At 35.0% G+C, this 14,309-nt stretch overlaps 1 protein-coding gene across 2 annotated transcripts in view; it reads left to right on the top strand.

Annotated features, from left to right (window-relative positions):
- The window catches only part of LOC120527614 (protocadherin Fat 4), a 244,285-nt gene that overhangs the window by 148,585 nt on the left and 81,391 nt on the right, over nucleotides 1–14,309 (top strand). For both annotated transcript variants that reach the window (XM_039751216.1, XM_039751217.1), the window contains exons 5-6: nucleotides 11,184–12,106; nucleotides 13,098–13,272. In XM_039751216.1, the coding sequence (XP_039607150.1) occupies nucleotides 11,184–12,106; nucleotides 13,098–13,272 (1,098 nt within the window). The remainder of the gene's footprint in view (nucleotides 1–11,183; nucleotides 12,107–13,097; nucleotides 13,273–14,309) is intronic.

The raw sequence follows: 14,309 nt of genomic DNA, 5'->3' as shown, positions 1-14,309 counted from the left end.
TCAGTCATATTCTTTTCTCATGAAAATTACTGAGCTCATAAAATTAATTAAGACTGTGTACTTGTCAGTCTGATTTTCATTCAAAATAGCCAGAATAATTAGTAATATTTGTAGTAATGGAGTTCCAGTCTAACATGACATTAGTTAACTAAAATTAAATATAAATCAATAGTTCCATTTCAAATTCTTTCAGACAATAATCATTTCAAAACATCAGCCTCATGTAAATAATGGATTGTGCCATCTGTTTTTTTCTGTTTGTAAGATAAAACTTTGAACATATTGCACACATTTAGCCAGTTACAGTGTGTTCTTTTTCAAAGTTTAACTTTCTCTCCAAATTAAACAGACCTTTTTAATTTCTTTTTAGTTGGCATTTATACATTTTCATATAGAGTAACAGTGGGCTGTGTTTCATTACAGCCATCCCAGCTTTTTACTGCTTTAAAATCATCTGTTCTAGTATAGTTTTATGTTTATAGCTGCACTGCTCACCTTACAATGAATTGTGATTGCATTTATTTACATGGATTTTTATGTGATTGGATTTTGTAGCTCATGAGAGGGAAAATACTATTGAGATTCTCCATTTTCTTTCCATTGTTGTTTATCACCAGGAGTGTAATGCTTTTGGTAGTCATGTATAATAATACATCAACTATATCCTGAATATTAGCAGGAGCCTGAATGGACTAATATAGGGTGGTCCAGATCTTATTTTGCAGTTTTCATTACGCTATAACTTATTAAGTTTCTTACATAGAAAATCACTTGAAAAATCCCGGACCATCGAGAAGTGTGCAAACTGATGACATGAAGAATCGTCTTTGCACCAAACTGGAATTGTCCCCGCATAAATCAAAGTCATCCAGACTGAGATAATTTTTAATTTAACATGTGCAGTAAGCTATATTGGTAATGTGCAATATACTAATGTATTACAATATAGAATATGTAATGTACTATTCATTAACAGGAGCAATAACATTTTAAGCTGCTATACTTTGCGCAATAATAATTTGCTCTGGTTACTTGATCACTTAACACTGTATACGACGTATTTGGAGTTATTTGACTTTTCTTTAAATGCACCTTGGGGCTGTCACAAAAAGTAATTTCGTTGTGTTACACAATGACAATAAAGTGCTTGAACTTGAACTTGATCTGGATCTGCATAATTAGATCTGGACCACCCTGTATAACTAAGTGCTTGTATGTATTAATATATTACCCTGTGATTAGCTGGTGCACTATTCAGATTTTGTCACTACTGTGTGTCTGATAGTTGTTTGGTTGAACAGGTTAAAAATGGATGGATGAATTAATACTGTATATTAAAACATTTGGTACATTTCTATTGTGTCTCCATGTTTAGGAAACACATGTCTAGACTGATGGATGGATAAACTTTGTGAATTTTAATTTAATAAAAGAAGGTCTCAACATTCTTTAAGGTCTCAATAATAAATTTAGAAGGAAATGATTCAAGCTGTTCTTTAAAGCAGAGGTTGTCAATCAGTTTTAAATGGTGGGCCATAAGAAGACATCTTGACAGACTTGGAAGGTGGAAAATACAAAGGTTTTTACTCTGTATTATAATGTGTCCACCCAGTGACTGAAGTGGAAACACATAAGTGCAGGAGCTGTCTTTTTAAGTCTGATATTTTAATAGAGCAGGGGTTCTATTATCCAGATTTACTAGAGGCGTTGGTCTCTCTTTGACTTTCAGGAGTCCAAATTTAGGTATTTAGATACTATAGAATGGTTCTGAGAACCTTTTTGTGTTAGGAAGATCCAAGTTTGCTTGCTAGTTTATTTGTACACTTGATACATAGAATAAAACATGGTGTTGTTTTTCGTTTGAAATGTTATCTAAAAAGTGTTCACATTGGCTAAAAAACTTCAATGAATTTCGGAGACCAGTACCGATCCCTGGACCAGTGATTGGGAAACACTGCCTTAAGGTATTTTTTTTCCAAAAAATGTTCAGTTTATTTGCCCAGGTTTACATTACTGCTGAGATTAAAAATGGGTGTAAAAGTTTGAATACATTCTGAAATTTAAATCATTTGTTTACCTTCTGCAGTCAGATACATGCTGTGTGGCAACATGACATAACATTGCTAGTTAATGTGATAGTCTGGAATATGATGCCAAAGCTGAGAAGATGATCACAAGAGAAAATATTCAAACTGGATCCACACTGTGAATGAAACAATATGTAGCCATCATACTGCTCATTTTTCCATTATTGTTCTTTACTTTTTTTACCATGGCATATCTAAATGTTCATTATTAATAAACAATGGTTTTTAGATCTGTATAGGTACTGTTAATGAAAAACATTATCCTTCTGTCCAGTTTATGAACCTTTTTAGTACAGACTTGTGAGGAACCAGAAACTCCAGATTTGATCCAAGAAAATAATCCTAAATGAAAGACCAGTGCATTGTAGGGCAAATATTTTCAAGTTTTGCTCAAGTATAGCAGTGCGTTTTGCATTTGGGCCGAATGTTCAACAGATGCATAGGGTCACTGATAGTATTTATTAGTTTGTTTGTGTTGTATATTCAAACAACATGTTTAATTCTGTGGCATGCTTGAATAATGTGTAGTTAATTTACGACACATGCTGTGACAACCATCTAATGCATGTCTTATGATGCTACTGGTAAACAAATTTAGTGGAGACTGCTGTGAATTTGTTTAGGCCCAGTAGACCATTAACCTCATCTGTTCTCTCTCATTCCCAGTCCAGACTAATATCTTAAGGAATGCAAAACATGGGGACGGTGCACACAGTTTATTGTTGCTTATCATTGTGTCTCCTTAGGAAACAATACCTTCACTGATATCCCCCTTTGTCTATGGCTAGGACTGCAAGTTATCACTTCCAGTAATTTCAGGACAGTGCTGAAGTTGTTGTTTTCATGGAGGCAAATTTATTGTTATAGCTTCCTGCTTTTTGACTTTTGCAAATAAGGAATTGTTTTTTTTTATTAACCCTGGGGTGACAAGCAGGAAGCCTTCTAAGCAAATATATCAGAGGACGGTACAAAAATAATGGCTAATGGCCATTTTAATTGCAGTATTAAAGTATGAAGAGACATTATAAAGCATCCTTATTCTTCTTAGAATTATGGAAGACTTTCCATAAGAACATGTAATATGACAAAGCAAATAACATATTATTGCATAAGTGGTTTAGGAAAATGGATGGATTATTTAATATCTCTTCTTTATATACTGATTAAAAAAATTGCATACATGTAATGTTTATGTTACTGATTGTAATATCACAGTGCGTATTTTTACTTTGTCAATGGTTCTTTAATGAGAAGTTAAGGAAAATGACACGTTTTACTGGCTAACTGAATAAATTACAATATGCAAGCTTTCGAGGCAGCTTAGGCCCCTTCTTCAGGCAACTTGTAATTATTTTATATATATTTATTATTTTTATATTAAAATTGTAATTATTTTATATATTTATATCATACTTCACAAAATATTCTGAAATTGAGCTAAATAATAAACTGTATAAATAATAATCTATTAACATAACATAAATGTTCTTGGGATTTAGGAGTGTACCCAGGGAATACTTTGCATAGGAACAGGGAGAACATGTAGACTCCACACATACAGTTATTAAAGATATGATTTGTGAGAACAAAAAAGCATTTTTTTTGCTGCCTCATTACAAATAAGTGTGCATAATGGCAATTCTAAATTATTTCAATTTCAATGTGGAAGTGTGCATTAGTGAGGCCTGTGATGAAGCAGCCACCTCATGCAGGGTTAGTTCCAGCCTTGTGTTCAATATCCTGGAATGAGCACTGCCTCCTGGTGACTATTAAATGGACTAACAAGGTTTAGGAATATTATGACATAATATTTTATTCACGTTTTTTATTATTTTAGTAGTCATAGCAGTAATGCTTTATTTCTAGGGGCAGCCCTCAGAACATAAATGGTCAAAAATGGCATAAAAAACAGTTTTTATTCTAAGAAGTGAAAAGGGAGAAAAATTAAAATTAAATAAAATGTAAAAAACAGAGATACAGAGCCAAGGAAAAAAGCAAAGAATAGGTATGAAATAGTTTTGTGCAAGGCGTAACATGTATGCCAGGCCTACCTGGAATGGGGTCTCTCTCTAAATTGCCTTTTCCAAGATTTCTTCCTTTTTTTTCCCTACAAGGTTTTTTCTTTCTTAGTGATACAAAGCTTGGAGGCTTTCAAAAACAGGTCCTGTTCATTGAGGCATTCCTTGTGTGATTTTGGGCTATTTAAGAAGTAAATTGTTATGTATTGTGTGTTGAGATGAAGTGTCCCCACACAACATTTGACATTGCAGTATATACGCCAGCTTGCTTTTAGAACATAAGGAATTTGACAAACAAGAGGAGGCTATTCAACATCAACAACAACAACAACATTTATTTACATTTTCATACATATGGTGTGGCTCAGAGTGCTTTACAAGATGAAGAAACTTTTATGTGAAACCAAAATAAGATTAGGCAATACTAAGTAACAAAGAGTAAAGTAATGTCAGATAGCCTAGAGGACAGAGGAAAAAATGGATAGAAAAAAGAAAAAAACAAAATCTGCAAGAGTTCAAAGGTTAAGAGACTGTCCAGTCCATCAAGCTTGTCTGTTTGGCTAATAGCTAAATTGTCTCGGTATCTATTGAAAATTGTTCTCAAAGGTTGTCAAGGTTTCTGCTATAACTACATGGCTTGGTAGTTTGTACCAGATTCCCACAACTCTTTGCATAAAGAAGTGCTTCCTGGCTTTAGTCTTAAATGCACTTGCCTTTAACATCCTTTGGTGTCCTTGAGTATATTATCCACTCTTAATTTGAAAGAATTCTGCTGAATCTACTTTATCATTGCCAATGAGGATTGTAATGAGGGATGTAGACTCCCCTACCAGAGACTAAACAGGTTTAATTCTCTTAGTCTGTCAAAGTATGACAGTCCTTGGATGCACTTGGTTGCTGTCCTCTGCATATCTTCAAGTGCTATTATGTTGTTTTATAGCATGATGACCAAAATTGCACAATGTACACCAGATGTGCTCTCACTAGTACATTATATAGTCTTAGCATAACATTCATTGATTTATATTCAAAAGTTTTTACGATATAACCTAACATTTTATTTGCCTTTTTGATTGACTCTGGACATTGCATTGTTGATGAGCATGTTGTGTCAATATCAATATATTTGATGTTACTGTTACCCATATGGGGCAGCACGGTGCCTCACAGTAAGGAGACCCGAGTTCGCTTCCTGGCTCCTCCCTGCGTGGAGTTTGCATGTTCTCCCCATGTCTGCGTGGGTTTCCTCCGGGTGCTCCGGTTTGCTCCCAAACTCTAAAGACATGCAGGTTAGGTGGATTGACGATTCTAAATTGGCCCTAGTGTGTGCTTGGTGTGTGGATGTGTGTGTGTCCTGCGGTGGGTTGGCACCCTGCCTGGGATTGGTTCCTGCCTTGCACCTTGTATTGGCTGGGATTGGCTCCAGCAGACCCCCGTGACCCTGTGTTCGGATTCAGCGGGTTGGAAAATGGATAGATGGATGGATGTTACCCATATGTAACATTTTGCACTTTTCAGCATTGTTCGTCCACTTCTAAAGCATGTGCAGGTCTTTTTGAATTCTTTTTGCTGCCCATGCAGTGTCTGCCATTGTCTGCTCCAATTCAATTCCATTTGTGCAAATTACACAACTTAACTAACCATACCAGAATCAATATCATTAATATACAGTAAATTAGATACGGGAACGGTCTAAGGATAGACCCCAGAGGGACTCCACTGACAACCTCACTTGGCAGGCTTATTTTATTTTCTTTATAAATGACAATAGTTACCCCTGTGACCTGTGGCTAGAATAAGGTCACCAACCTTCTTGTATGTCATACAAGGAAACTAAAGAAGGTTGGTGGCAGGAAGGTCAAGCACCCATAAAAATGTCTGCTCTGATATCCTTTGAAATTTGTAAGACAACTTGTCAAGCTGGTTGAACCAGAGAAATGGGCATTAATCTGAAAATGATAAATGGCAATGGAGCAATGCAATGCTATAGCCTCATAGAAACCTCAAATGGTATGCTTTCTGTGTCAAGATTACATGTTCCATCATTATCTGAGTTTTCTCCAGACTCCAAAGGTTTGTTTGTAGGTTGATTGACAATAACAAATTGACTCCCATCCCTACTCATACTCACTGTGATAGGCTTCACTTGTCTGTAACCTTGTACTATACAGGCAGTTTCAGAGGAAGTTGAATGAATGTATGCTATAATTTAAAGTACTTCTTTTGGGTTTGTCTAGGGCTGAAAATTCTAAAGTCCTTCAGATTTCTCTTGCAAATTACCATTGTATGAATATTTCCTGGACAGATTTGACAGCTCTTCTCTGGACGTTTTGTTCTGTCTTAGTGCTGTCTTTTTTCCTCCAAATATTCAAATAACATTTATCATAGATGCACACTCACTCATATCAAAACCTTTTAGACTCACTAATTTGAACCTACATTGCAAACCTTCGGTGCTGGAAACCTAGAGGAAAAGGATTAGCTCCCAGTACTCTAGAGCAGTGAGACAGATCAAAATCATGTCACCCATTTGACATCCCTACAATCGTCAAAATCCTAAACCAATGTTCTGTTCATTTATGTGCTGAGATCAATATTGTGCTAGTCTACATCCAGAAACTATTGACAATGTTACTGTTGACTGCATATTCTCAATGCAGCACCTTGCAAGTAGTAGTTTCCAGATATCTTTCCTCATGAAATTTCAACTTGCTTCATTTTTGTAGAAAATGTATTAAAGTTAGTAGACTAAAACTGCAGTTACCATATTAGCCATGCAATGTTTATTCAAAAACAATTGTCATTTTGATGATCTTTTATGTGAAATAAGGTTTAGGAAAATGCTATTTTCTTTAAAACACATTTAACTCTTCTAATTCTTTTTAAAGTAGCTATGATGGGCACCTCTGTAGGCTTTACCTTCTAAGAACAGAAGACCCAAATCAGTTTTTTATTAAAAATATAAAGTTTATTGGACACAATGAAGGAATAAATAGTAATATATAGCATAAAGTAAAATGTAAAGTAAAAAAATCCTTCATTGCCTCATGTTTTAAAAAATGAATGCAAAACTATCTATAGTATACAACAAATTATCTCCTTCTCACTTCTAGCTTATATACTTCTGGCCCCACGTCCTCCCTTCTAGAAAGATCCCTTGTATAACTGACCCTCTAACTCAAGGTTCAAGGTTATACTGGCATAGAGGTATCTTTAAACTCCATCTTGAAACCACCCAATGAAAGTCATGTGAATTGATTCAAGAGCTTCCTCTGGTAGTCCCACATCCTTCAGCACACCTTAGTCCTTCTTTAAGAATAAGTGCCTAAAGAATAGTCATTTTTACTCAACATTTATTTTTGGGTCAGGTAACTCTTAGCTTAGCTGTCTGACATGCCCATATTTCTGTTCCACTCTGTGTTCCCATATAGTATGATGGACTACTAAAGTATGCCAACACCTTCATACTATTATCAAGGGTCCTGTTGATAAGATTGATCATACTAGGACCATCTCCTGTTACTTTCTTGTTTCCTACTCATCTTTACCCTTATTTCCTTGACAGCACAATGCTGGACTGACACCCTGGCATTACACAGGCTTAATTTTCATTTTTATTGTCTTTTCAGTAGGCATTTTTAAAATATTACTAGCAAATTGTTTTATAGAAAATACTACATTTTGTAGAATGTTTTGTTTTAGTGTATTTTAGATTAGTAAAGCAATTTTGAAGAGAATGGGCCATTTAACCCAAATAGTTTGCTAGTGGTGTTCACCAGTGTTCCTAAAATCTCATGCTGAGTTTTGAATGTTCCAGATTTTATCCTTTTTAATATATTACTTGGTAACTTATTTCATTTATCTATTGTTCCCTGCATGAAGGAAACTTTTCTAGCATTTATTCAAAATTTGCACTCAAACCTCCCAGCAGCACTGGAGAAAGTTCAGAAGAGAGCAATTAGGCTAATTCCAGAAACTATGTCCTTTTTTTTAATATTGAGACCACAACCATATACTGTGCAGAGCTCCACGTGAGTCCACACCAGTGCGTTATACTGCTTAAGCACGACCTCCTTTGATTTGTACTCTTCACATCATGATAAACATAGTAACTTATCATTCTATTAGCCTTCTTGATCGCTTCATAGTATGGATGTAGATAGTGATGAGCCCAAAATGACTCCTGTCCTAGAACTTTTTATTCTATGGTGTACTTTCAAGTTTCAAACCTTACGTCATGTGTTCAAATCTAACGTTTTTAGTTCCAATGTGTAATACTTGAATTTGCATTGAATTTAATTTGTTACAAATCCACCCAAGCCTGTTTTCTGTCGAGATCCCTCCGTAATGATTTAGTTGATTGTACATTATCAGTTGATCTACCTAGTTTAGTGTCATATGCAGACTTAGCCAGCTTGTCGTTTTTATTCTTATAATTTTCATGGGCTGAATGATCTTCTTTCTTGCTATTATAATAATTTCCATTGGTCTTAGCACTGAATGAGAAAAACAGCACAAAAGTAAAAAATATAGCATATATGTTATTTATAGATGAATATAGGAAAAAATGAATAAATGTGACAGGCTAGGGAAGTTCTTTCTGTGGAAACCAACATATTTTAAATAACAGGGAAAGGATGAACTTGGAATTGTTGCTTTTTTGGCTATCTTTCATTTTATTTTGTGCAGAAAGCAGGTTCAAGTGCTAAGAATTGCAATAAAATAAAGTAGCATTAATTGAAGAATCACCTAAGTAAATATTTGACTTATGTTTTTGTAATTTTTTCAGGGTATTTCAAAACACAAAATTATTTGCCAAGTGTGTTTAACTTTAGCTGTCTACTGTATTTAACAGCAACTTAAACCACTAAACAGAACCTAATGGCTGAATGTTGCATATGTTAGTCGTAGAAGGTTATAAAATGCTGCAGCTTTGTGTTTCATGTCACACTAATGTTTGTGGTCAAGCATGAATGAATTTGTTAAAGTTGAAAATCTAAGGTTACTTGGTAAAAGATTTATTCACAAAAAATAGAAATATTCCTGATTGGAAATAACAAAAAAAATATAAAAATATTTGTATAACAGAAGTTGTTCAGAACTATCAAATTGAACAAATAATTATGCTTCCTGGATGCCAGAAAAAGATCATTGGCTGCCTGAAAAAAAATGTACCTTGAAAATATTTGATTATCTTTAGTGCAGATTCTTTGCCTGAAGATTTTTAAAACACAATGTTTTGTTGAAAAGTTAATGTTTGATAGTTAAAGATATATATTTTAAATTCATGTTTCAGGGTTTTCCCAAGTTTCTTCAGTTTTCTTTTGTATCCTAAAGACATGCATGATAAGGTAACTTTTTGTCCCTGAGTTGGAACTCCATTAATCACTGATAGCATAAGAGTGGTGGTATGATGGCACATTGAATGATAAGTTTAGTAAGGTCACACATTACCTGAAAAGCCCTTAAAGCATTGAAATGCAAAAGGCATTGGGTTACTGCCTTTTACTAAGATGGATCTACTGTGTTAGATTAACAATACACATAGGTCATACACTTAGATATTGTATTTCCATTATAATTAATTGTGCTGCAAAATCTGAACAGTTGTTTTCTAGGCAGGATTAAATGCAACCCTGATTATGGTAAAATAGGTATGTAAAATGGATGGATATACAATATACTGTATATGTGTTTGTGTGTCTCACATATTGTGTCTCCTAATGGTACATAGTATTGCACATTGTGTTCTTAAGACGTTCCATGTACGGAAGACAGAAGTTCAGAGAGTGGAGATATGTTCCACGTTGACTAGCACATGCAAATCCCTATAAAGAAAAAATAACAGAGTAGCCATTATTTATTATGTTCGCTGCACATTACAGATGGTTCCAACACTATGTAGTTTCACATAATTGGGATCAGTTTCTGGCCCAGTCATTGTCTTTATTGGGTTTGCAAACTCTGTCTTTGCAAGCAGGGGCCTTTTTAGAGTACTTAGGTCTCCTCCCACATTGAAAAGATTTATTTGTAAAACTGATTTTTGACTTTAAAGGAATTAAATGTGTGTGTGTGTGTGTGAGCATACCGCACGATAAACTGATTTCCTAGTCTCTTGTCTTTTGGCATCACTTGTGGTGAAGTTCATGACACCCATAAAAAAGCAGGCCTATAAGCACAGCAAAAAATGTCAGGCATATTTCATTAAACATTGTGCTTCTCGTTGTCTATTTCTTTTCCTTTTGACTGTTCTTTTGCACAATTTTTGCCATTTTTGAGTATGGTTATTTTGATTTGCACTTTTAAAAGTTAGTTAAACTAAGCAGGTACTCATACAAAATGAACAGGGTCAAAAGAGTAAAGCGAGATCAAAGTAGAGCCTTCAATTTTACTTCCTTTTGGGCTGTGAAGACCTCTGCATGCACAGGTACAGGGCCTGTTATGAATTTTAACATCATATTAGTTCTTTCTCATTGTCTTTGTAAGGATTCAGGCTACTCAATGACATTATTTTATGACTTTTAAATATTTGTTTTATTTTTCATTCAGTTGAGTCTACAGGACTCTTTCACTGCAAATTGTAAATACTAAGAATGCTATTGTGATTATGAAATATAAGTGAATAATATAAAAGTGAATATGATCTATTGGAGAAAAAAGTACTTTCATTTTAATGATAATTCACGCTTCCATAGTACAACCCCTGAAAAAATTAAGGAACTGATACATCTTTTCAATTAAGAAACATTTCAATGAATAGCAATTAACTGAAATGTTACAAATGAACATTAAAGTTTCCCTACACATGAATCAACTGTTTTGTCTTTTCTGTAACACACACATAAGACACTCCTTGTCTAAGACACCATTAACCGTTTTGTCACATACTGTACAGCTGAGTAATAGCTTAGTGTACAGTAGACATGTAAAGTAACTGGCCATTTTTTCCAGAGTAGTTGTTGTAAATTAGTCTGTAGCTATTGGCTAATGTGTGAATAATTTTTTTCACCATTACATATATTAGTGTACAATATATTCTCAAATGTTTCCTTAATTTCCTGCAACCTTTCTTTTTTAGGTCTGAACTCTCAGATGTCCTTCAGCATTACTTCAGGAGATCCACTTGCTCAATTTGGCATTGACAACAATGGAGTTTTGAAGACCAAGCAGAATCTGGACCGGGAATCACAGTCGTATTATAACCTTGTGGTAACAGTTCATGACATGGCTCTTCACCCAACAGTAAGATTCACTAGCTCTGCACAAGTGTCCATTATTTTGTTGGATGTTAATGACTGCCCACCAAGCTTCACTTCACAGAAGATCACCTACATACAAGAGAATACGCCTGTGGATACTGAGGTCTTTACAGCCCAAGCCTTCGACTCTGACAGTGGTCCAAACAGCTACATTGAATACTCTCTGCCCAGCTTTCTAGGAAGCAGGTTTAGCATTGGACCAATTAATGGGAAAGTTAAACTTACAGGGGAACTTGATAGAGAACAGTTTTCAAACTATACTGTAACTATTATTGCAAAAGATAAAGGTGATCCACCCCTTTCCTCAACTATGGATGTTACCATAATTGTTTTGGATGTCAATGACAACAGCCCTGTTTTTACACAGGGAATGTACAAGGTTGAAATTAGTGAGAGCACACTGAGTGGCACAGACCTTGTTCAGGTAATTGCAACTGATGCTGATGAAGGAGTCAATGGGCAAGTGCGATTTTCCATCACTGGGGGGAACAATAATGGCGATTTCAGGATAGACACTGTTACTGGGGTCATTTCTGTTGCAAAGTCACTGGATCGAGAGAAACAACCTTCATATTCTTTGCTGGTTCAAGCAACTGACCGTGGAAGTAACCCCAAGACAGATACCACCATTGTGGACGTAGTTTTACTGGATGAGAATGATTATGTGCCTGTGTTTGAACTGCCTTTCTACACAGTGAATGTGAAGGAAAATTTAAAAAATCTTCCTCTAAGTGTTTTACAGGTAAATAATACATTTATACAATGCATAAATTTAATTCTGTTTAAGGATTCATTTCTATGTTACTGAACAAAAGTATATGACTTACATATAGTGCACCATTAAAGAGCACAGCAAATCCACAGTGTGCATTTAAGCATGTTCCTCCTTAGCCATTAATCAGATTTAAACTGAAGAATGGCTGCACTCAAAAACATCTTAAATACAGACAGCTATACCAAATGATGTAAATGGACCAGAAACATTGAGAGAGATAATAAATAATGAAATAATAGCATTTTTTCATTTTTTTATTTATGTGCACAAATAAACCCCAATTTCAACAAAGATATTTAATGCCAACTGCACCACTGTGAACACAGTACCTCTTACATTATGACAAACAGGTCTTGTTAGATTTAAATTAACAAGGAAATTATAGCAAGAAAGTTGGTGCATATCAAGCCACAACAACACTAAGTAGTTATAATCACTTTACACAGCTGCTGCTTATAGCATTTGGCTTTCAATCCAAAAAACCTAAAAAATTAGTCAGCCTAAATCTACAAAGCCATTTCATTAATAGCTGAATAAAATTTCCTTTTTGACAAGTGTGGATAAAAAATTACTACTGTTACCTGCTTTGCCTATAAAAACAAGACCCAGCTGGCAATCTGGGATTTTGGCCGATCATTTTGCACATGCCACCCAAGAGTACTTCCGTTTATCAATATGACATCCTACTTATGTAGCAGAGCTCAGCAGTGCTTTGAATGTGCTGTGTAATGAGCACTGTGAGAGAGAACATTTGTCACTGCCTTTTTCCTTTACAAAAAAATTTGACTTCCTTGCCATATACTCCAAGGAAAAATTGCACTTAGTTTATTTAATGCTGTGCTTAGCATATAACTCAATTGAAATAAATCTGTTCTTTAATGGTTCTGGAAGATTTAATTTATATCCGTTACCATTTTTTAAAGGATTACAGTTGCTGTATTTTCACCTTTATTCCTAGGTACATGCAAATGATGAAGATCTTTCTCAGAATAGCCAGCTAAGCTACAGCCTTATAAGTGGAAATGAAGATGGTGACTTCAGCTTGTCACCAGGAGGACAACTCAGTCTGATCAAGAGTCTTGATCGTGAGGCCAAGGAAAAATACATTCTAATAGTTACAAGCACGGATTCAGGCAAGACTATTTCCTTAATATTTCATATGTTGTTATGTTTGCCAAGATTTTGATTATTAAATTGTATTTCTCATCTTACATATATATAAAGGTTCTTCAAGACGTTTCCAGACTTTTATGCTTCTAAGCCATGTTTGTGAGGTAGCTGGCCTTTAGTCTGGTGGATTACTACTATGCTGCCGTTGAGTTGCTGTAAGGGTCAGGTTACTATTGAGTTGTGGACATAGCTATGCATTTATCAGTTTGCTCCAGGTTGTGTTAAATGAGCTGAAATTTACTCCATAATATGGGACTGATGCTTTATTTTTAAAGACCACATATATGTGGATGAAGCTAATCAGAAAAGACTAGACAAGTATAATAGATCAGGGTACTGGGGATAGCTGTTAGCATCAACCACTAATAAGAAGCGAAAAGAAGGTAGAGCTAATGTTCTCACCAATGCAACTGTAGTAATGGAGGAAGTCACATTTTCATTTTTAAAGTGTTGTTCATTTGTGGATGATGCTAAAGCGAATAATTGAATTCTCACTTAACCAAAACAAAAAAACATTTTTGGATAGGCATTCAGAACTTTGCTAATTACTGGTATAAGTGTGTTATCCTCTTATTTGTCAAATAGGAGTTTCTCAGTCGGTCTGGCTGGTTTTTCATCTGACTCTGCTCCTTTGACATGTGGAGTGCCACAGGGATCGGTTCTTGGACCTGTACTTTTCTCTTTATATATTCTTCCCTTATCACAGATTCTTAACTCTTTCAAAGACATCTCGTATCATCTGTATGCAGATGATATACAGCTCTATTTTTCATTTAAGCCTAACCAAATTAATACTTTGGTCACTTTAGTTGATTGTCTGTCTGAGGTTAACGACTGGCTCAGTAGTAATTACCTGCAGTTGAATTCAGGAAAAACTGAGGTACTAATTGTTGCTCCTCCTGTTCTTCATTCTGAGATCAGTTTAAAATTATCTTCTGTCTCTCCTGTTATTAAGTCGAGTCTACGTAACCTTGGGGTTATTTTTGACCAGTCCCTGACA

Source organism: Polypterus senegalus, chromosome 4 (assembly GCF_016835505.1).
Source record: "Polypterus senegalus isolate Bchr_013 chromosome 4, ASM1683550v1, whole genome shotgun sequence".
Taxonomy (NCBI): Eukaryota; Metazoa; Chordata; class Cladistia; order Polypteriformes; family Polypteridae; genus Polypterus; species Polypterus senegalus.
The sequence above is the reverse complement of the archived record's forward strand: the minus strand, read 5'-3'. Positions and strand labels throughout refer to the sequence as shown.